Source organism: Microtus oregoni, unplaced genomic scaffold, assembly GCF_018167655.1.
Source record: "Microtus oregoni isolate MIOR12 unplaced genomic scaffold, Mior012 000014F_ref0000157, whole genome shotgun sequence".
Taxonomy (NCBI): Eukaryota; Metazoa; Chordata; class Mammalia; order Rodentia; family Cricetidae; genus Microtus; species Microtus oregoni.
The window spans coordinates 32,736,707-32,761,013 of NW_024543073.1; the positions used below are offsets into that span (position 1 = coordinate 32,736,707).

At 40.7% G+C, this 24,307-nt stretch overlaps 1 protein-coding gene across 1 annotated transcript in view; it reads left to right on the top strand.

The window, feature by feature from the left end:
• The window catches only part of Adgrv1 (adhesion G protein-coupled receptor V1), a 546,438-nt gene that overhangs the window by 205,180 nt on the left and 316,951 nt on the right, over positions 1 to 24,307 (top strand). Inside the window, exons 75-79 of the mRNA XM_041663490.1 lie at positions 602 to 719; positions 1,649 to 1,820; positions 12,185 to 12,427; positions 16,798 to 17,205; positions 22,412 to 22,596. Of these exons, the coding sequence (XP_041519424.1) occupies positions 602 to 719; positions 1,649 to 1,820; positions 12,185 to 12,427; positions 16,798 to 17,205; positions 22,412 to 22,596 (1,126 nt within the window). The remainder of the gene's footprint in view (positions 1 to 601; positions 720 to 1,648; positions 1,821 to 12,184; positions 12,428 to 16,797; positions 17,206 to 22,411; positions 22,597 to 24,307) is intronic.

A 24,307-nucleotide genomic window follows, 5' to 3' on the forward strand; every position in this document is an offset into this window, starting at 1 on the left:
GTGTGTGTGTGTGTGTGTGTGTGTGTGTGTAATGGTTCCTATCATCTTCTATAATCTGTGCTTCTAACACTCGCGATTCTCAGGAATTGCATAACCATTCTCTCTCTCTCTCTCTCTCTCTCTCTCTCTCTCTCTCTCTCTGTCTGGAGCAGAGAAGGAAGTGTGTGAAATAACTGTCAAGTCAACCCACTTTAAAAAAGGTGAATTACTTACATAGTTCATTTCCTTGACAAATACTTATTAACCGCTTGCCAGGAGCTGGTGCTCTTGTCCCGGGAGCACAGCTGTCAAGACAGTCGTTGCTCTGATGGAGTTTGTATTCTGTGGCATGTATACTGCAAACGGCTGTTAAATGTGCTGTGCAATCTCCTTAGAAAATCCTGTCCAGCCTCGATTTGAGGACTTTTGCCTCATCTTACTCTGTTTTGTTTTGTCTTGTTTGGGAATAGTTTTAGAAAAAGGTATTATATTTAGATATTATACTTCTCCCCTCCCACTGTGAACTTCTCATTTATTCCTCTGGGCTATGAAGACTATTGTGGCACTGGGGGGGGAGTCATCAGTTCCTAGGTGCATTAGAGCCCTCCATTTTCCTTTGCAGGGAGTGACCTCCACAATGGCATCATAGGCTTCAGTGAGGAATCCCAAAGAGGCCTGGAACTGAGGGAAGGAGCTGGTGAGAGCAGACAGCACCTAGCTGTCACAAGGCAGCCAGACAGGTGAGTGTGTGTGGGGGGGGTTGGATATGTGCATATGCGCATGTATGTCAGTGTGTAAATGTAACTTTGTATACAGAATCATGAGGGCAGAGTGAGTGTTGATAGAAGGTTTTCTGCAAGCTAGTTAGTCAGTATTAATATATATTTTTATAATTGAAAACATTTTTATTACTTGTGGTGTGGGGTGTGCCCCTCTGATGGTATGGGTCAGTCAGAGGACTACTTTCAGTTGTCACTTTTCTTCTCCCATGGGATGAAATTCAAGTCCACAGGCTAGGATGACTAATGCTTTTACTGGCCGAAGCACCCCACTAGCCTGGAGATGCTGTCATTGTCCATCTATTACTGGACACATTGGGGTTTTGACCATAACATAGGAGTGCCTAGAACATTTTGCACACCGTCTAAATCACTGTCAGATGATTTAGGCTGTCACTTTGTCAGGATAAGCACTCTGAGATGACTGATTCTAACCACTGGCAGCACCGGAGCTTTCCGTGCAGCCGGATTCTGTAGTGAGACTTTGGGTCTCAGCGCATACACACTTACTTGTATGGATTAATGTCTTCACCTGGAGCCTATTCTGTCAAAATGTAGGACATCGTTTTGCTTTAAATGTTATGATTATAGCTGTATTTAGGAGTAGTATTGTCCTCTAAATAGATTATTGAGAAAAGACAAATAATATCCATTTGCTTGCAGTTAGAGATTATCCCTACCTTTTGTCTGCATATTTTTGTTACGTTTTACTTAACTTTCCTCACTGGTTCATTACCAAGCAGTGTGCATCAGAGAATTCTAGGGAGACTGCTAGCTGTAGTTTTCTGTTTATCTTCTAGAAGTCTGTGGAGGAGGACGGACAGTTAGCACAGCTGCCAGGGACTGTGTGTCACTCTCTCACTGCTTGCATGGGTTTGTTTTGTATACAGAGCCTTTGAAGATGTAAAGGTCTTTTGGCGAGTCACACTTAACCAAACGGCTCCCACTCTCCAGAAAGAGGGGCTGAACCTAATAGATGAACTGCGCTTTGTGGCGGGGGTCACGACTTGCACAGTGGGTCAGACTAGATGCTTCATCCACCTCGAGCTCAATCCAGAGAAGGCAAGTGTGATGAACTGCTAGCCTTTACTTTAGAATTCTCCATCTCAGAGCAGAGTTATTGAAACTTACGCATCATGTGGTGATTATGTTTAGCCATAACATACTTATTAGACCAAAGACGTCAGATGTAAAATGGATGCCATTGTCAGTTTTCACTGATAGAGCGTTCTGTGTTTCTGCTTCTTGCCCTTTCTAGGGTACCTTTGACCCAGCCACTCGCCGTGTGTCAGACGGATTAGTATCTCTACTGACTACAGCTAGTTACAGCTTTGATTTTATTCTATTCACAAACATTTCTTCTTCTGTTTGTATGTGAAGGATCTTTATTCTCTTTTCACATATCTTGGGTAGCAGAGTTTTGATTTATAAAAAGAGGCACAGAAAGCCTACTTGGTACATCCTTGGATAAATGAGTACTGGTTCAGCTGTAAGTGGCTCTGGGAGGCAGACACTGACCCCACTGCCAAGACAGTCCGCACCATGCAAACGGCCATTGGCACAATGACCCAATGCCGTCTTAGTAATCTAATAAGCTTTTCTATCCACTCTCTGTGAGATTCGAATGCTTGAATGTCTAAGGTACACTCAGTACTATTCATTCTTTGATGCATATTTATTAAATTAAAATAGCTAATAAAAATTGCCCGCCAGATTGTGATATGAATGTTCAAAAGCATAATGGCTTTCCTGCCTGAACCCAAACTTCACATAGCAGAGAAAGCACACATGGACGTACTTGCCTCGAAGCTGTTCTCGACACTCCAGCCTGATTTAAGATAACGCCATCGTAACTTTTAGTTTTTTTATTTCTCCTTTTTTCACTGTTTGAGAGTTGCCATAATAGTTATTTATACTAATCTTGTCTAAGTCTGTCTCCGTACATATTTTTATATTTTGTGGAATGTTTGTTCAGGAACTGAGAAGGACCACTTGTCACTGATGGCCGAAGCTGCCCTTGGTAACTGCCACTTTGCTCTGGTTGGGCTGTGAGACCTAGTTCCTGCCTCTAGTTCTTTCACATGGGAAATGCCGATCAAGTAATCCACTTGGAACACTAACTTTTTCTTTATTAATTCATGCCCTCAAGGATAATTTTCTCAGTATGCTGTTTGTCCCCAGAATAATCTATTCTTTAAACTCCACAGTGCGAACTGTATAAAAGTCTCATTAGAACTTCTGCCAGGGTGAGGTTGCTCTCTCTGTCTCTCTGTATCCAGGAGGGCAGCCTGCCGGAGATGGAAGAGCAGCCTGCTCTTCTTCAGCCCAAGTGTTCTGCTGTGTTGGAAGAGACAACTGCCGCCCTTATTTCTGCTTCACTTGTGTTGGCTTCACAGGTGGTGATCAGTTCTGATTCTCCTAGACATAAATCTTTATATGCAATCTTCTTATCTACATAAATGAAGAAAGAGCAATGATGAGTTTCTTTTTAATTTTTTTTATTGAAAATAGATTTTTTCTCATAAAATATTTCCTGATTGCACTTTCCTCTCCTGCTACCCCTCCAGCTCCTTCACCTCTTCTCCTGTGCTTTCCCATCCCTTTCTGTCTCTAATTAGAAAACAAACAGGCTTCTAAGGGAAAACAATATCATAGTATGATATAATACAATAAAATAAAAGATAGAACAGAAACTAATACATCAGAATAGTACAAAACAAACAAACAGGAGAAAAAGAGCCCAAGAATAGGCCCGATTAACAGATATAGACACAAATACTCACCCATTTGCACACTCAAGAATCCCATAAAAACATAAAACCGAAAGCTGTAATATGTGTGTGTGTTTGTGTGTGTGTGTACAAAAGACCTGTGCTATATATATATATATATATATATATAAAAAAAAGAACAAAAATCTACTACTGCCTGCCGTTAAGAGTAGTTTTTCCCTAAATGAGACTCCCTGGGAGAGAAGTAAACTTTCATTTGCAGGTGGTCATCAATTGTGGATTCCTTCTGAGTCAGGGATGGGGGATGTGTCCACTTCTCCTTCCTGTGGGACTGCATCTGAAGCAGACCTGGGAGTGCATCTGAAGTAGACCAGTGCATCTGAAGCAGACCTGGGAGTGCATCTGAAGCAGACCTGGGAGTGCATCTGATGCAGACCTGTGAGTGCATCTGATGCAGACCTGTGAGTGCATCTGATGCAGACCTGGGAGGCACTGTGCTTGCTGCCTCAGCCTCTGCAGCTCTTGTGTGCTGCTTCTGTTGAATTGAAGGCCTTGTTTGCCGAGTGGCCTCCATCCCCTCTGACTCATACACTCTTTCTGCCTCCTCCTCTTTTGCAGGATCCTTTCCCCTGATCCTTAAGGGGAGGGATTTAACAGAAACATCTCATTTAGGGCTGTGTGTTCTGAAGTCTTTCACTTGTCTGGCTGTGGCTTTCCAGTTTGAGGTTCTTGGTCACCCAGCAGTGTTGGTTGGGTATGGGTTTCATCTTGTGGACTTGGCCTCAAGTCAAATCAGATACAGGTTGGTCACTTCCACAAGGTTTGTGCCACCATTGCACTAACATATTGTGCAGGTAGGACACCAGTGGGTTAGTATGTGAAGAGTAATTTCCTGTACCAAAGATGCTAGAACATAAGGCACCAGCTAGATTTCTCCATGTTCAGTGAACTGTATAGGTATTGTCTTCAACATTGGGGCCTTTTCATCAGTTTATGAGTCTTGGCAACCACCTTGCTTGTTTGGGGGATTCCATGGGACAGATTCCTTTGGCCAGCAGCTCAGTTAGATGTAACACATTCCTAGAACTGGAAGTGTCATTTGGTGGCAAGAGATGCCCAGTTGGGCTCTGTCTCCCCCGTTATTTGGTGATATCATTCAGATTTTTTTGTGTCTGTGTGTCTCTGTGTGTGCACGCATGTGCACACATATGTATATGGAAACTTCTACTGTACTAGGTTGCCATACTATCCCTCAAATAGCTCTTAATTTAAACTGTCCCTCCCCATATTCTCTCCCTCACCTCCCTCTTCCCCTTCTCACCTGATTCTCCCATTCAAGTCACCCCTGTTCCAGTGTGTCCATAAAAATTCTATTTCTAATTCCTAGGGAGCTCTGCCTGTCCCCCTAGTACCTTATTCTGTATGTAACCTCTGTGGTTCCGCAGATTGTACCTTTTTTTTGTCATTGATTTAGTAGCTAATATCCACATATAAGTGAATACATATCATATTTTTGATGACGGTTCCTGATGGAGGAAGGTCATTGGCTAATAAAGGAACTGCCCTGGCCCATTTTATTGGTTAGAGGATAGGTGGGAGGAGTAAACAGAACAGAACGCTGGGAGGAAGAGGAAGTGAGCTCAGAGACTCCACAGCTCTCTCAGGAGCAGATGCCTCAGAGAGAGACGCCATGCCCCACTCCCGGGATGAAGCTCCGACCCAGGATGGACTAGGCTGGAATCTCCCCGGTAAGCGCACCTTGGGGTGCTACATACAGATGATTAGAGGTGGGCTAAATTAATATGTGAGAATTAGCCTAGAAGAGAATGGGCCAAGCAGTATTTAAATGAATACAGTTTGTGTGTTATTATTTCGGGGCATAAGCTAGCCGGGCAGGCGGCCAGGGTGTTGGGGACGCAGCCCCGCCGCCCTTATTACAACAGGTTCCTTAATAAATGAACACATGTTTAACAGAAGTCCCTAATATCTCTATATTTACATTCTCCTACATATTAACATTAATAAAACAGTATTCATTAATGTCTCACAACTTTGAAATTTTGTATTTATTATTGCTGCATGTCTGAGTAATTAGGGGTGGCACATGCATCACTAACATGGAAGCCAGAAATTAACTGTCCAGTAGAGTCTCTCAGTTTTGACCTTTTGATTGGATTCCTCTCATGGCACTCAGGCTGCTCGGCTTCTGTGGATGGCTAGTGTCTTGACCTGCTGAGCCATTTCACCAGTATTCACCAACACTTTTTTAGACTTTATATTTTGATACTACTGTAGTTTCACTTTTAACTGATTTTAGGTCCTTACTAAGCTGTAGGTTTTTTTAAGTTAAATAATTCTCTTGTGGCTACTAAGCATATCATTAGCTTTTATCTTTGTATTACTTTTAAATTTTTGGAAGCGTATTTGCCTTATGGTGGTGTTATGTTTTCAGAGTCATCCCAATTTTTCTTAATCTGAGATATTTAATCAACTCTTGCCCGAGGTTCAAAAAATTGTTGGATCATAAAGCATTTTAGAGATTGATGTTTATGAACTAATTACAAGGAAGTGATTTTGAGCAAATGTCCAAATACTTTGGCTGATCATAGCTAAAAAATCTAGTATTTTGACAGATCTAGAGTCCTATTTTAGTATTTTCCATGCTGTAATTGCGTTTCACCTTGCTTCAGTGGGGTTTCCGTCAGCTATTAGCACAGCGCTGTGCCGCATGGCAATGAGCAGCCGCTGCTTCACTGTTCAGGGTGTTAGCTCTTGTACTGTACCCAAAAACACTTCAGTCACATTCATCTTTCTAACTTTTCGTGGCGATGCCCGCAGACTGAAAAGTAAGTTAAGCAGAGATTGGCTGCTCTGTGCTTGTCCTCTTTGCAGGGGTGTCACCGTGTGGGAGATGATGCAGAGGATTCTAACTGCATTAGACTGGCTCCTAACTCCATGGTTCTCAACCTGTGGGTTGTGATCCCTCTGGGTCACCTAAGACCATCTGAAAACACAGATATTTACAAAATTGCAGTTATTAAGTAACAAAAACATGATTTTATGTGGGGTCACCACAACATAGGAAATGTGTTAAAGGGTGATATCATTAGTAAGGTTGAGAACCATCATCCTAACTAGAGCAAGGCCTTAAGACCATATTTAAGTTGTTTTGGATAGGTAAGAAAGATAAAATTTTCAAATATTTTGTCTTCTTTGTCTTTCCAGTGATTAAATGGCAAGGTTGGCATATTCTTATATCAGTCAAAGGAAATTTAAACCAAGAACGAGCTGAAAGTGGAGACACAGATCTTTAATCCAAGTTCTCCAGTGCCTGAGGCATGAAGAACACAGTCTGAGGCCAGGCTGGACCAATAGACCCGATCTCAGGAGTAAAGGAGGGGGCTATGACTGTGTTCTTAAGAAGAAGAAAACAATAAAACACTATAACCTGCTATGCATTTTCACAAATTATGCTTTATTACTTAAAATGGATTTGGCTCTTCAAGTTTGGATTCTATTTCTCGTAAACTGAGAGCTAGCAGTGCGTGCCAGGAAACAGCAGCCATGGTTTTTTGCAGTGAGGTTGGGAGCCTATGTAGATGTGCCTGTGGGCAGATACAATTAGTCCTAGCCTTCTGGCCTCAGACCTGTCTGCAGTGCTTGCCAGAGAAGTGGTTTCAGTCACGACGAGCTTGTTTAGCAGTCTGTGCGGTGGTTCAGATTCTAAGCTCTGATGACAGAAGTCCCTGGTTCAAATCTTAGTTCGTCCACTAATGAATTAGGTAATGCTGGATGGGTTGTTTAGCCTTGCTCAGCTTCCTGAGGTTAACAGGGGTTAATAAAGGGCCATTAGGAAGAGCAATTGCTATGATAACGAGTGAAGGTTAGTAGTGCAGTTCTTGGCCAGGAATTGACCCCGAGAGATGATTGATGGTGCTATTACTAAGAAGGGCTGGGCCGGGAGCCTGAGGGAGTCTAGACTTCTATAGTAGCTGCAGCAACACTCATGAAGGTTTGCAGAAAACACATCTGTCCATACAGCGACATAAGATTAAAGTGCCATCACCCTCGGTCCAGTTTCTTCATCCTCAACTTCTTAACTTTTTTCCTGTAGTCAACTGCTCATTTATTCAGTTCATTCATTTTCAAGTTATGAAGAATTTAACTGACTTGCCTAATCAATTTCTTAGACAGGTTAGAACCTGTCTTTTGAATTTCAGTCAACTCACCCTTTCCCAGATGATTTACTTCATGGTTCTACATTAACAAAATATATAAAACAAGATTTAGCTTAAGAAGTAGGATAGTTTTGATCTTAGAAAGAGGTCTCAACGAGGAATGGTCTAGATTAGATTGGCATGTAGGGGCCCCTCTGAAGGCTTTTCTTAATTCTATTAACTGAGGTAGGAAGAGCCACCTGGGAGGTGAGCAGTACCTCTGTGTAGGCCAAATGAAGATGAGAGACGGCCCTAAGCGCTAGTGTGCACGCACTAACTCATGCTCTCTACACCGACTGTGGATGCAATGTCCCTAGCTGCTCCACCTTCTTACCTCCTTGACACCATCCCCGTGATGGATTGTAACTGGAATTGTGAGCCAGAAGCCCCTTTCCTTCTCAACTTGCTTTTGTCAACTTAATTTATTATAACAACAGTAAAAAACAAGACAGCAGGCACGCTCTTAAACCGCTAAATCTACTTCAACTAAATGAAACGTTTTGACATTGATGCAAATTTCCTTTAGAAAAATATTTAGGTAAGATATTGTTTTTACTTCTCTGTTTCTGAGCAATTCTGAGCCCAGAGAGAGGAATTTTATACTAGTTAGGGGGAAAGGCCACCCTGAAGTGCAACCGCCTCCCCAGTACGGGGGCCCGCCGCAGTTAGTGTGCAATGGGTTCAGGAGAGGTCTCCCATCATGTTGAAGTCTGCAGAGGTTCAGATATGATCTTTCAGTCTTATTTCTCAATAGAATTGTTTGAATAGAGCATTTCTTTGTCTGACTGGAAGATTCCTTTGTCTGTAGTCTAATTATATGTAGGCACCCATCTGTACACTATTCAATTTTTAGATTGTTCTTTACTTAGATTCCAGCACATTATTTTGGTGGTAAGTGGCTATAAGTAATGTTCTAATCATCATCACAATGAAAAAGGAATATTTTACTGGAAAATAAAGACAAGAGTGTCTATTGGAATTTGATATGCCGAACCCTTAGTTCAAAGAGACTATTGTTCCCACGGCCATTAAGGATATTAGCTCCTGAGTAAGTCGCCCTTACTTTCTCTACCACTTCAGCTTCTTGCACTTGCCAACTATCGTTTCTTTATGTGGAAAGAATATACTTATTTCCACATTCTATCATATACTGACAGCATATCAACAAAGTAAAGAATGTTGTGTGCTGTTGGAGAGTTAAACATATTCTTTTTTAAAAATATTTATTATTTATTATGTATACAGTATCCTAATTGCTTATATGCCTACAGGCCAGAAGAGGGCACCAGACCTCACTGTAGATGGCTGTGAGCCACAATGTGGTTGCTGGGAATTGAACTCAGGACCTTTGGAAGAGCAGGCAATGCTTTTAACCGCTGAGCCATCTCTCCAGCCCAGCTAAACATATTCTTGACATTGAAAATGGGATTAAGAACATTTCCTTAAAAAAAGAGCATTTCCTTATGAAAGATAGAACAAGATAGAACGTTTTTGGATAATACTGAAGGATTTGATGTTTGTTTCATGACATAATGATTATCATTTAAATGATCATGAATAAAGGATAGATTAGGCTCTACTGGCACATAAAAATATGCCTAATGTATTATTAGACAGCGACACATGCACTTGAAAACACATCAAGTAACTTTTAGCAGGCTATGCCAAGATGCTAACAAACACTGCTAAATGTCTCAGATTTTATTTTGTAAGAATAAATCATTTGTAATAACAGATGATTGACAATGTGTTATGAAGAACAATTCAGGCTTCAGAAAATGAGTGATTTCAGGGGAAAAACAAGGCTGTAGCATGAGCAGAGTTAATTTTGATTTGATACAATGTATTTTGAGAATTTGAAAATTATATGAAATTACAGAATTTGTTACCAATATATCCTCATATTTGTTTAAAGTTTTAAAAACTTAAAAACTCTTGGACTGAAGCTGTAGCTCAGATGGCAGAGCGCTCGCCTCGCATAAGCAAAGCTCTGGGTTTGGTCCCCTACATCACATAGCTGGAAGCGGTGGTGCACACCTGTAATCCTAACACTTCAGCAGTGGAGCAGAAAGAGGGGCAGGAACTCAAGGTTATCCTTGGATACACTCTGAATCCAAGAGTAGCCTGTGCTGCATGAGACCCTGTCTCAATAGTAAGTGCAAATAAGTAGATCTTATGAAGCTGAATTCTTCTCCCATTCGTTTCTTGCAATCTGTGCTGTTATTCAACTCCATGCTCTGCCCTGGTTTTCTCCTGACATCACTGTTGAAGTGCCTGCTATCATGTGTGATGTTCTGAGTTTTGACTATTTATGTAAGTATCTTTTAACCACATGGAGTAAACACTATAACATTGTTATTTTTATACTTAAAATATCATATATATGTATATAATTATGCAATCTTTATGAAACCTGATATTATCTTTTATTGCCATATTTTGAGATCCACCTATTTTGAAAAATATTTGAATAGTTTTTGCTTTCACTGGTTTTTTAACTAGCTGGCTGTCTGAATATGTTTTATCTAGTCAACATTTGCTTATTAAGTTTAAGTACATTGTCTTTGGATCTTGGCTTAGGCAAGGTTCTATTTCTGTGACAAGAAAGCATGATCAAGGCAACTCTTATGAAATAAAGCATTTAACTGGGTGGCTGACTTGCAGTTTCTGAGGTTTAGTTCATTATCATTATGGCAGGTAGGCAGATACTGGAGCAGAAGCTGAATGCAGCATTCTCATCTATAGACAGAAAGAGAACGCCGAGGTCTAGCATGGGCTTTTGAAACCTCAAAACCCATCTCTAGCGATACAGTTCCTCCAATGAGGTGACACCTCCCAATCTGTCTGGTCCTTTCAAGCCACTCCCTGATAACTAAGCATTCAAAAATATGAGCCCACAGAGGCCATTCTTATGCCAACCACCACAGTTGTTTATCTTACAGAGAGAAGCTCACTTTCAGAAAATGTAGTTTTAAAGAAAGCAGTAAAAAAAGAATAGCCAGGTCCCGAGCAGCCCAGACAGGTAAGTGCCGCTACAAACAGGTGTGTGGTAGAGAAATGGGGGACAGGGGAAATGGAACGATTTGTGTGCCACAGAGAGAATCCCAGCTGAAGATGGCAGTGAGGAATGGGCTGATATGGACGGCCCATGTGGCCACCTGGGCCCATGTGATGTCTGGGCTGTGCTACTGTCGAAGGCCATGTCTGGGTCTATGGCCCCACTGTGACTGGGGTCTGTGTTGGTGTCCATGGCTCATGTTACCATCGAAGGCCATATAGATGCCTGAGGTCTGGGCTGTCATCTGGGCCATGTTGATATCTGAGGGCCATGTTGCCACCAGTTCATACTAATATGAGTGACCTGCTCTGTCACCCGAGGACACAGTGACATCTAGGCCAAGTAGCAGGCGAGGACCATGTCTGGAAGAGCTGATCCCACCCCTTACCATCCCTATGGGAGCGCTGGCCCCGACCCTTGCCTGAGGGGGGTGGTCCTGGTGGAGGCTGGGCCTACTAACTCAGCTGCACACTCGTGCCCAGGCCCCTGGGTTGGCCCACCCTAGCATCTGCTCCATCTGTGACTGCTGGAGCGTGTTGAGTGAAGAGCCATAGCCGCAGAATCTCCACTACTGGGGCAATAGCAGGGGATCCAAGGGAAGTTTCCGGGAGGGCCCAGTATTGATGGTGCAGCAGAAGCTAGAGGCCTTGAACTCACAACATGTCATTTCAATGAACGTTTGCAAGGAGAGCTGTTTGCGCGAAGAGAGTGCTGTCTGTATCCACACTGCACCTCCCAGAGCCATGGCCGCAAAGGAATACGTGATACAGAGGCAGGGAAGCAGAGGAGTAAAGTGGGTTTCTTCTTTTCTTTCTTCTTTTTCTCTTTTTTTTTTTTTTTTTTTTTTTTTGCTTTTTCGAGACAGAGTTTCTCTGTGGTTTTGGAGCCTGTTTTGGAACTAGCTCTTGTAGACCAGGCTGGTCTCGAACTCACAGAGATCCGCCTGCCTCTCTTTTTCTTTTCTTAATTTTCTTTTGTGAGGGGCAGGCACGAGGATGGCAGGCGGACATGGAAGAACTGGGAAATGACTGTGATTGGAGTGCACGATAGGAAATCCCCAGCATCAATAAAAATTTATGTTAATAAAATAGTTGCCATAGTGATTTAATAGAAGAATTTAGTTCTGTAATTATATAAAATGTGTTCTTAAGTATGTATTTCTTTTTAATACCTTAAATTGAAATAGAATTATATCACTTTTTTCTCCCTCCAACCCTTCTCATGTTCCCCTAAACTCACAAGCAGATAAACTCTGTTTTCTTTGACAGTTATTGTTACATACACATATATATGAGTATGTGAATACATGAATATATTCATTTCTATAATGCTGCAGATGAGCTATAGCATGTCCTAGTGACAGAAATTTGTAAAAATTGAACTCTGTAATAGCTAAGTCTTTCTTTTCCTCACTATTAGGTGCCTCACGTTGAAACACACTTTTTTGTGGAGCTGTATGACGTCACAGCTGGGGCAGCTATAAACAACAGTGCCAGATTCGCTCGGATTAAAGTGTCCAGGCCGGATGGACCTCAGGGTCTCATTTCCTTTGCTGTGGGATCTCGGCTGGCAGTGGCTCAGAAGAAGGCTACTTTGATCAGTTTGCAGGTGGCCAGAGATTCTGGGACAGGAATGATGATGTCTGTTAACTTTAGTACCCAGGTGGGCATGAAAAGTAAAGTCATGTGTGTTCAGATTCTTCTCATTCATAACGAGTACAATGAAACAATAATCTAAACAATATTTTCTCACGATACCATGGTATCTTGCTGTTTATTTAGCACACTTTTATCACTATATCAGGTGAGTTTCTGTCTTGTAACTAAGAAATCATGTTTTAAAATTATAGGCTTTCTGTTTGGATTGCTCTATTCGGCAGAGCTGTGTCTGATGCCAGACATCACATGCAAATCTGCTCCATCACATCTCTGGGTTCTCAACAAATGCTTCCTCTACGAAACTTAGACAAGGAAAACAGAGGTTGCCTGCAACTTATATTCAAACTAGTTCTGATTTTTTTTCCCCTTTCAATCTTTTTTTTTTTTTTGATTTTTCAAGACAGGGTTTCTCTGTAGCTTTTGGTTCCTGTCCTGGAACTAGCTCTTGTAGACCAGGCCGTCCTCGAACTCACAGAGATCTGCCTGCCTCTGCCTCCCGAGTGCTGGGATTAAAGGCGTGTGTCACCACCGCCCGGCCCCTTTTGATCTTTAAATACTAACTGATCTTTTGTGTTGTAGAGCACTGGCTCTGGTGCTCACGGCCCTTCCGTCCTTCCATGTGGTGTGCAGTGCAAGACTAGCTGGTTTATGGGGGCCCAGGAGAGGAACACTGAGAACAAGAAGAGATCAAGGCCTACCTGCTCTTTTTTTTTTTTCTACTTTGTTTCACCAGCAAAATTCTAATACATTAAAAAAAATGTTATTTATTTTTCTTGAAGCATGGTTTTGGAGATTATAGCTTGCCTATTTTGGCCCTCTGTGTTTCCTCCTTTACTTCTTTAGTGCCAGGAATTAAATAGATAGGAAACTAGAACTGTGCATAGCATTGTTATACACCCCATTTTAAGCCTCCATGTCTGGCGATCTAGTCCTCAAAGTCTTATTCAATATTCATTGTAGTGTGGCTCATGTGATGACGTGTGGCTTGTGTGATAGAGTAAGATAGATTTAGAGTCAGGGGTGGGAAGCTGCCCTGGAAACCTGCTAGGAGACATCAGATACCAGAAGACCTTTCTCTGCTGTGTGAGACTGTATTTTAATAAACAAAGCTTGCCTAAAGGTCAGGGACTAAAACAGCCTCACTAGTCAGCCTTACAGACCAGGCAGTGGAGACACACACCTTTAATCCCAGTAGCTACACCAGTTGCCATAGAAGCTGAAGCAGTAGTGGTGCACACTCTTAATCCCAGCCCCAAAGCAGAATATAAGACGGGAGGAGACGGCTCTTACACACAGTCTCATTCTGAGATTCCTGGAGGCAGGATCGCCATTTCAGACTGAGGTAGAGGTAAGAGCCAGTGGCTGGCTGCTTTACTTTTCTGATCTTCAGGTTGAACCCCAATATCTGTCTCTGGGTTTTTATTATTCATGCTAAATGAGACCCTAAAAATAAACTCCATTTTTTCACAATTTTATAGTACTGCAAACAGAGAGAGAAGCAATTTCATTCATGTTGAGATTTTAGTATTTTGTTTAGCATGATTCTGAGGGAAAGGAAAATTAGAAAATGTGTGTTCTGTGCTTGTACCTCTCCCATGAAGTGTTTCCCCATTAGGTCATGAGTTTATAGAGCAGAAGAAGGGACACTAGACATGTGAGCATATAATGAAGATATTTGAGGCGCTTTTATGAGCAAGTTCACATGCCCAGATGAGAGACTTGCAGGGTTGATAGATGGATATATGTATGCATGCAGACATACCTGCTAGTCCAGTTACTGTCCACACTGCCCTGAGGTCACAGACTTAGTGCTGTGATACCAATGTTGTGTTACAGTTTTAACTTGGAAGTGAAAACTGGAATCTGAAGCTTTTCCTATTAATGCAGATTTGGTTTCTCTAATGTGGAACAGATATGCCCTTCCCTGCTCAGCACTACAGGCCGTGGGAATTGTGTAGAAACAATAGTAGGTGAGTCTGAAACTAGAGGGGAGCAATCAGATGAGTAGGGATTTGGGCCCCGAGTGGTCCATAGAGAAGTAAGTTCCACAGTTTCCTCTTTTGCCTTGTACTCAAAAGTTTGAAGTGAAGAGCTTGTCGTATGGATTCACTAATGGAAAAAGAAAAAATCAAATAATATTTAGATATGCTGTCTGTAGTGCAAAGAGCAAAATTCCCCATACAAATATAATGTCTATCATGAAAGAGCAGGAACCGCCCCCCTCCAAGAATATGCTGTCTGAAGTGCAAAGAATAAAAAACCTCTATAGAGATGCGGTCTGTAGTGCAAGGAATGAAAATCCCCTGTAGGGATGCAGTCTGTAGTGCAAGGAGCCAAGATAGAACCATGCAGATATGCTTTCTCTAGAGCAAGGTTCAACAAAGGGACAGTTGAGCAAGACAGAAAGCTTTTAGTTAAAAAAATCTTTGTATTCTCTAGTCAAACATGCCAGAAAAACTTTACTTCAGTGTTATCCACATCAGCAATGTGTGTGTGTGTGTATATGTAGATTCATATCCTTTCTAGGGGTCCCAGTCTCTGCACACTGTGTCAGAGGACTGGAGAGAGGTGAGCATCAGACTGCATGATGTCACTGGTAGATTATTAGTAATAAAACTGTCCATCAGTTTGCAAGAGGTTAGCTAAACCGTGGGCCTCTACTTAGTGTGTTAAGGAACAAGCCATCAAGACACATGTCAGCCAGTGTAATCTCCTAATCATGTGAAAGAAAAAAAATCCCCCAAATTATAGAGTTCCGATTCCATTCACATATGAAAATCGCAACATCATAGAAATGTAGAATTTAGTGACTGAGAGCAACGAGGGACTGGTAGGCAGGGAGTGAGGGATTATGAAAGATTCTTAGGCAAAGAAAATAGTATTGTGACTATTATCATAATAGTGTTAATGATTCTGATTTTATAAATACATGTGTGTGGGTGTGGCATTCCCTTGTGTTTCGGATTTCCCTAACTTGCATCTTCAGTGAAATATCTAGGGGACACTCAAACTTCGTGTATGTCATAAATACCTTGCATGCATTTTCCTGCCATCTATAGAGTAACTTTTCCATCCAGGCCAGCAATAAGATGTCATCCTCAGTTCTCATGGTCTTCCCATACTGTGCTGAATATATCAGAAGATCCTATTTAACTGCATTCATAATCTGTTCCAATCTGGCTGTTTCTGCTCTTTCTACTAACCTATTCCTTGAGTGAGCTGTTTCAGAGACTTGTGTTTCTTCTTCCTACCTCGGAGCTTAACCTTACTATACATAAGCATACATATTCCTCTGAGCATTCTTGGAATTCTTAAAAAATGGGCCACTCTCCTGTTCGAATTCTGTGTTGTCTGGCTACATTTCAATTAATGGCACACATGCTGTGACCATCCATTCCTCACGCCCGTGTCTAACACTCCCCTCTTCCATTCATACTGACCTTCCAGTTCTTCCGATAATAGACTATTCTCACCACAGGGCCTTTTAAACTGCTATTCTCATTGCCTGGGATTTTTCTCCTTAGATGTAGATCTGTCGCCTGGGGTTAACATGTAGGCAGTCCTTTAATGAGGCCTCTGTTGAGGTTCCATGTCCAGCCTGATTTACAGTTGGACCTATGACCTCATCCTGTGTCTCTGTCTCTACTTTGTCTTACTTCCCTTCATAGAAATCCATGAGCAACATACCGTTAATTACGTAGTTTTCTACTGTGTATCCTCTGCCAGAATCATGGGTTCTAGGAGTGTAGGTCTTATGCCTATCAATTCTGATCCCAATATATGTGCTGAAGTAAACTAGGGCTTTAATCCTTAGATAGTATTAAATAAAGACACAGTATTTTGGATTTTCCCTGGCTAGAGTATTCATTCTGAACTTTCTAAAACCTCTGCAACAGTATGATTTGAAAAGTTAGATGTATATTACTTAGGAAACCAATCCAATAGCTCATCTCCATAATGAAGGGTAAGAAAGAGACAATTCCTTCTCTCCCACCTCAACTTTTGCCATCAGATCTCCCTGCCCCTAACTTTCTAAGAGAGATTAAAATGTAAATGTTTCTTCTCTACCCCCCAAGCTTAGTTCTCCAGCATTTTCTGTGTTCATACTTGAGGATCCTTTTCTAGACTGCAGTGTTATTTCATTTCTAGTACTTTTCCTTGATTAGTTTCAGAGCAGAGCCCCTGTTCCCTAACCTCGCCATCCCTGTGGCATATTGAGGGCAGTTACTAAAAGTAGAAAGGCCATGTTTAGTGGCAGTGTAGCTGCTGCCAGTTATTTGACTGAAAAGAAGGATTTGTTCGAGAAATAAGAATGGTTTAGGATAACCTTAGAGGCATAATAGTCTCATTTTCCTGTCTGGGTTTACTCTTCAGGAGCTGAGGAGCGCTGAAACAATCGGTCGTGTCCTCATCTCTCCGGCTGTTTCTGGGAAGGATTTTGTGAGAACAGAAGGCACACTGGTCTTTGAACCTGGCCAGAGAAGTGCTACGCTGGATGTTGTCTTAACACCAGAGAGCGCATCTTTCAATGTGTTTCCCAAACGCTTCCAGATTGTGCTCTTTGACCCAAAAGGTGGTGCCAGAATTGACCGAGTGTATGGGACTGCCAACGTCACTCTTGTCTCGGATGTGGATTCCCAAGCTATCTGGGGGCTTGCGGATCAGCTGCATCAGCCTCTACATGAAGATGTTCTCAACAGAGTCCTGCACAATCTCAACTTGAGAGTAACCACAGAGAGCACGGATGAGCAGCTCAGTGCTGTGATGCACTTAATGGAAAAGGTAGGGCATCCTTGCAGATGTGAAACATGGCTCAGTAAGAGGGCCATAAAGCCTACAAGACAGCAGATACCATATCCTCTTATAATGCCCATTACTATGAAATCAGAATAAAATATAAACATAAAAGTGGATCCGTCCCACCTGCCACTGTGCTTTCACTGAGTGAGGCCTCTTTGGCATCCTGGCTCTTAAGCTGGAGAACCATGAGTAAGCTGCCGCAGCTAGAATCCAACCAGAGTTTGAAAGGCAGTAGAAGCTGGAGAGGACAGGTCCCTCCTGACTCTCCAGAGAAGCAGATGCTGGAGCAGGCAGGTCCTTCCTGACTCTCCAGAGATGGCAGCAGATGCTGGAGCTGACAGGTCCTTCCTGACTCTCCAGAGATGGCAGCAGATGCTGGAGCTGACAGGTCCTTCCTGACTCTCCAGAGATGGCAGCAGATGCTGGAGCTGACAGGTCCTTCCTGACTCTCCAGAGACTGACTGGGTTCTTTTTGCCATTTGCTCGTTAGGGTTTGGGTTCAGAAGAAGGCTCGGACAGGACTCTAAGCTGTATTAGTCCTTTCGTGCACGAAGGATGAGCAGTCACTCCTCTGCTCTGCTCTTCTTGGGAAATAGCAAATGTTTGTTGAGAAGGGAGAATAATGAATGGCCAAATAATTTTGGACATCAGCTTGCATGGACTTTCCATAGTCAGCTGTTACACAAGGTGATTTATTTATTTATATCCTTCTACTAGGTATATAATCACACCTAGATATAAAAGTTCAAGATCATAAATGGAAAAATGTCTAAAAAACATTATTATTGAGGGAAAATGTTTTATAGCTTGTTTTTTTATTTTAAGCCTTATTTTTTATCTTCTCAAGATAATATTTACATCTATGCATAAAGTTCTGAGCACATGCATATGAACCCACAGGTGCTTTATTTTCTACATAGAGACCTTTAATTATGGAAAATGTTTACAGTGTGTTCCTAAGATATCATTCCTACTCTACATGTTTCTCAAAGCACAGTGCATGAAGGGTAGAGGAGAAAATTGTAAAGCATATCGGGTAAGAAGAGGCTATAGCAAACCTTTGTAAAGTACAGAGAATAGCTGCTGTTTTATGCAGAGAACACTCTAGATAGCTTTCATGCCAAGAGTGATACCTAACCTTCTAAAAATGAGACAGATGGACCAATAGTAACCTGTTCCTGACCGAAAAGAGAGAAACCATGAGTAATGACCACATTTTAGAGTAGAAAGAAGAAAATTTCAGATATTTTAGAGAAAAAAATGACAGAATGGAATTCTGCTACTGTTTTTTCGTCAGTAAGTTACATATTAAAGCCATGTATTACCAGTAAAAAGGCAACACTTAAAATGAGATATGGTGTAGGGCTAGAAAGATACTCAACAATTGAGAGCATTGACTGCCCTTCCAGATGAGTTCAAACCCAGCATCCACATGGTGACTCACAACTGGCCATAGCTTTAGTACAGGCATCCAGTGCTCTCTTCTGGCCCCAAGGCACTAGGCACACACGTGGTACACAGACATATATGTAGACAAATAACTGCTATACAGAAAACTAAATGAGTAAGTAGATAGATGGTAGATAGATAGGTAGACAGACAGATAGATAGATGAGGGAGTACATGCTAATATTCCAATATTCTAGAGAGAGAGACAAGAGGTAGAGGCAGGAGACAGAGGCTGGTGAGCAATAGTTTTAGGCTAATCTGAGTTGTTTAGTGAGACTTTGTCTTAAAAAAGTCAATACTTATGCCAAGTGTTGTTGGTCCATGCTTGTAATCAATACTTATTTCAATAAAGTTTTCAAATAGCTCAATGGCATAAGGCCATTATTTATTTTGAATATTCATATACTTTATTAAATAAGGAATTACCTTTGCTGGATAAAAGTTTGAGTAGCTCTAAAAGCTTACATCACAGCTTCTAATGGTTCTCTCATGACGAGCGCCTAGTGAGCATTGCATTTTAGAATAGCAAATGGGAACATTTGTGTAAGTATGTGTGTGATATAAAGCTTTGTTTCAGAACTCTTATTATAACAGAAATTGGAAGAAATAATAGTTATTAAGGTGGAGCTAGTGGCTCAGTCAGCAATGAGTTGTGTACAATATTATTTTCACAACATTAAAAAGAAACTCTAAAGATGCTATTGTCTGCCATTTTGCTCTCCGTTTTCCATGTGTGGATATGTAAATGCCGTATATACAGTTACCTGCAATATTTAGTACACCAGCATTCCCTGAAGATGGGCAGCGGGAGTGACAGTCAGTGTTACACAGCCTGTGTATGCAGAGGCTGACCATGGAGGTTAGTGGAAGCACACTGTGTGCTGTCTTCTTGATGACAGAATCAGAATGTTTCCTTTCTGATACACTCAGTTGATGAGTTATTAACCAACATGAAGATGATCACATATAAATAAGGTCGTGACTTTAGTAAACAAAAATAAAGGATGATTAGTTAGTTATGACCTTCAGGTGAGCAACACATTCTAAGTGTAATTATATCATCAACACTTCATTTGAGATACACTAAGAGCTAAGAGTTACTGTTTATTGTCTGAAATTCAAACAGAACCAACTGTACTTTATGCTGTAACCTCCACAGGAAGTTAAAAACATCAGAGCAGCTCAATCTCAGCTTCAGTATGGACTAGCTCTTCCACATGCTGGGTAAAATGCTATGTGACCTTGTGTTTTAAGTGAATATATTTGGCATTTGGAAGTTTTGTTTTCTCTCTGGTTCTAAGTTCTTTGATGATGTATCTGTCCAACAAGATGGTCCTTTTGATGAATCATAGATGGAAATTCTGCACATTGGACCAGTTTTTGTTTGGATAAGACCATGTTGTACTTAAAAAGAATAACATCTTTAAGAGATTTAATATGAAGATTTTCTCAATAAGCCCATGTGTGGGCTCAGACAGTCTTCAGTATAACAATATTCTGGCCCCTGACTTTCCTAGGTATGGAACAAAACAAATTATTTCTGGTGCTATCAGTTGCCTTAATAACAGACTTCAAGCCCCTCTGGGATTTGGTACTATAATTTTTTATTTCATTAAGTTTGTTTCTCTGGTCATTAGAACTTGGTAGAACTTGAGTCAGGAGTTCTGATGTTGTATTCTGGAACACCCATAAAAGCATGAGAAAACATGTTTTCTGGAGTCTGATAGAACTACCCACTTACACACACCCAAAATGGTTCTCCATCTGAGTTGCAGACCTGATAACTTCTTAGTGTTTTTCCCATGTGAAGTTCAGGTCTTCATTTCTTTGTGAATGAATTTTGATAATTTGGGTTTTTCTGTTATTTTTACAAATGACCTTTTGTTTTATCATATACTTCTTAATAACGTATGTTTTCGCCTGTAGTTATTTCTACATATGATTTAGTTTGTGAACTTACTAACATTGATTTGCAGTGCACTCAGTTTTACAGACTTGCCGGTGAACTAACTCTAGTTGTGCTATTATGTTCTGACAAGTAGGGGATGCTGCAAGCTGGTGCAGGCGGCTGGCATCATGTCTTGAGCTCAGTCAGTCACTAAGTTTGTGCCCTGGGTCAAGTTGGTTGTTCTTGTTCTTTCTCAGTTTCTTTATCTAGAACTAAAATGATGATAAGATCTCGGCACATGACTTTTGAGATCAGAGAAGTTTTGTAAACTGCTAAGAGTAGCAGTGACCTCTCTAAGCTTGCAGTAGAGGGATGTATTGTTATTGTTTTCTGTGTATTTAAACTTTTTGTTTCCCTTGAGCATAAATCAGAGTTTGAGTAGCTGTCAAATTGTTGAGTATAAACCTTATTTCTTAAAATTCTACACATATTTCTCCTCTGTCATTTTCTTTCAGAAATGTTTAATGTCAAGCTGAACTTTCATGCCTCCATTTCTGGTGTCTTCTCATCTGTCTCCATTGTAATTTTATAGCTCTGGGAGTAATATTATCTATTACATCATTTTTTATTTCCTCAAATATAAAACCATTTCTGCATCTGTAAACACATACTTGTGCTGCTCATTAAGACCTGTTATGTTCTCCTCACTTGCTGTGAGTTGCTATGTCCTAGGGGTTTGACTCAAGATTGTTTTCTATGTCAGCTCCCTCTCTGAGGCCTAAGAGGTTGTCTTCCATGTCAGTTCCCTCTCTGAGGCCTAAGAGATGCTCAGGAGCTTGTGTTTCATTTGTCTGCTTTGGTCTCTTTGCCTCCGCACCCAATGGTACGTTCTCATCGTTTGTAACCGTACTACCAAATAGTGTTATTTTTATTGTGCATTCCCTGTGGACTGTTCTATTGAGATGGATAGTCTTATAAATTCAGAACTTGAGTTTGGGTGTGAGTTTGAAACTGCTAGATTACAAAGCTGCAAAAAAAATAGGGATAACATGAGTTATTTCATTATTAAGCTTACCTGCTAGGGAAAAAAGGCAATCATCTCAATGATGCCATGAGTTTATTACTAAACATATACAATAAATCAGAGGGACTGGTAGTGTGTGTATTGGCAGCAGGCACAATGGACGGTTTTAAACTGATGACTTTGGAGTCTGGCATTTTCCAGATATATTAGAATATAAAAGAACAAAATATAATATTATCCTTGTTCTTCAAATAGCAGCTCAGTCCTTTAAGGTAGAAAGTCACATTTTAAAAGGCAGTGTGCCAGGATGTCTTGAGTGTTCTTGATTGAATAGAATCATCTAACTTGGTGTGCTTTTGATCTTTAATGTTATATGGTGGTCACTATTTGTTCATTGAAGTGCAGATAATTAAAAGAAATCTTATTTTTACAGTCATATTTTGATATATTTATTACTTTATTTGTTCATCAAAGACATAAAGAATTCTTGGGGTAGATGTAAAAATGTGAGTTACTTTAATTCATGATGTTAACTATTGTTGCTAACTTAAATGATACACACCACTATTTGGGACTTTAAGGAATCATTATATAGAAAGTATTTTAATGATTATTTTGTTTATCTGTCAATGATTACCCATGCCTTTTATATGGAAATGGGTATATTTAAAATATAACTTTGCTAGCATTTTTCCTCAGTTCTTCATATTTCCATCTTTATCATTCTTAATGATTATTAATGAAAAAGATATGTAGTATATATATTATATGTAATCCAATAAGTCATCTGTTTAATACATGTTTTAATGCTTAGATTTTTCTTCCAGATAACTGTGAAAGGGAAAAGTCAAGCTTTCAGTATCAAAAGCCGAACTCTATTATATGAACTGCTTTGTGAGCTGATTAACCCAAGGCGCAAGGACACCAGGGGATTCAGCCACTTCGCAGAGGTGACTGAGCATTTTGCCTTTTCTCTGCTGACTGATGTGACCTGTGAGTCTCCTGGCGAAAAGTAAGTACTTTGTAAAATTGTTAGTTCCCAAAACTGCATTTCCTTATGGCTTCCGAGGCAGTGAATGATGCCAGTCGATCACTGAGATGTGATCGGTGCTTTGCTTCTGTTGGTCGATGGGACAGCTTACCAGAGGAAGGCAGCATCTCCTGCCGGAGAAATGAGTGTGTACCACCAGCACTTGGTGCTGTTGTTGCAAAATATCTTCAAGAGTAAAACAAAACATTGTCTTGTCTTCTCTTGCTGTCGTTCAGTCAGGGGAAAGCACATTCTGAGGAAGGATGTTGGTTCCCAGCCTTGTGTTGGGGTTCCTGCTGCCCCAAAGCTGAGATATTTCTTCACAAGGAGGCAACTCTCACACTTTTGGGTTTTCTGTGGCTGGAGTCCACTGCAGGAAGCTAGCAAGAGGGGAGCAAATAGCATGTAGCCATGGTCATTATCAGATGCAGAATCAGTTATGTAGCCGTAGGTTAGTATTTTGTGCACAGTGATGCGAGAAATTAATTTCACAATCTAAACTGTGTTATTGTAGTCCAAAGAATGTTTTCTTTGTATTTGACAGCCAAAATTTATGGGCATTAGAACATGGGCAGAAATTAAAATCCATGTTGATTTTCATGTTGTTCATATATTCTACCTCAAAACAATAAGTATCATTTTATTGCATTTATTGGGTACTTGGTTAAGAATATTTATATAAACTTTATCAGTTTTATCATTTATTTCAATTAAAATCGTCATCCATGTTTAGTAAGTCATGATCCATGAATCATTTTAATAATGAATTCTGTAAACTAACAAAGAAATCAATTGATCAAATAAAACTTTGAATATTAGTTCTTTGGTTGCAGACACATGAAGTTCAAAAATAGTAAATTACTTATAAAAGACAAGTTTTAAAATACGGAGATCATTGATGATATTAATTATATCCTTGCTATATCCAGACTGCATTAAACTGAATAATATGGATGGGCATTTTATAGATAGAAACAGTGTGATACTGAAAATTTCATAAGGTTCAACATACCCCTTCATAAAAAATGGTGTGTATTGTATGTATAGTTTACAAATCAATCCCTTTGGGTGAACTATTGGAAGGTGGAGTTAGGACTTTATTATTTCTATTTAGAGATTCAGAAACTGAGGTTCAGGGTCCTGCTTACCTTGACAAAGTTTACATGAGTAGTTTATGGAGAGTCTCATGCTCAGTCATAGACCTGCTTAATTCCATAGCCCCTCCCAACCTTCCAGCCCAAATTATTGTTAGAGATCCACTCCCGGTATGGTGGAGTTGCAAAACATCTGCTTACTCGGCTACAAGTGCTAATGCATCTTCTGAATGGGGGAATCAGCAAAAAATCAGCAACATCTCACAGGAGTCTCTTTGGGACATCCTCTTTCTTGTCCTTACATGGTTCCTCCATGTCCACCTGCAATAAATGCTGTGCTAATCTTTCTTAGTGCCATCTACATGTCTCCAATCCTGGCTACAGATACCTCTGACATAGATTAGTTGCTTGCATTGAGACCACAGGATATATTTGGAATATTGACAATGGAATCTAGAGGAACCACTTGGAAATCAAGCACTACAATGCAATTAGCCCTGAGGATGATTACTGTACCCCTCCCTGTAAAGGGTTGCCAGCTAACATGCACCCCTCCCCACTTCAGTCTGTATGAAACAGATGGTGGTCTTAGCAAAAAG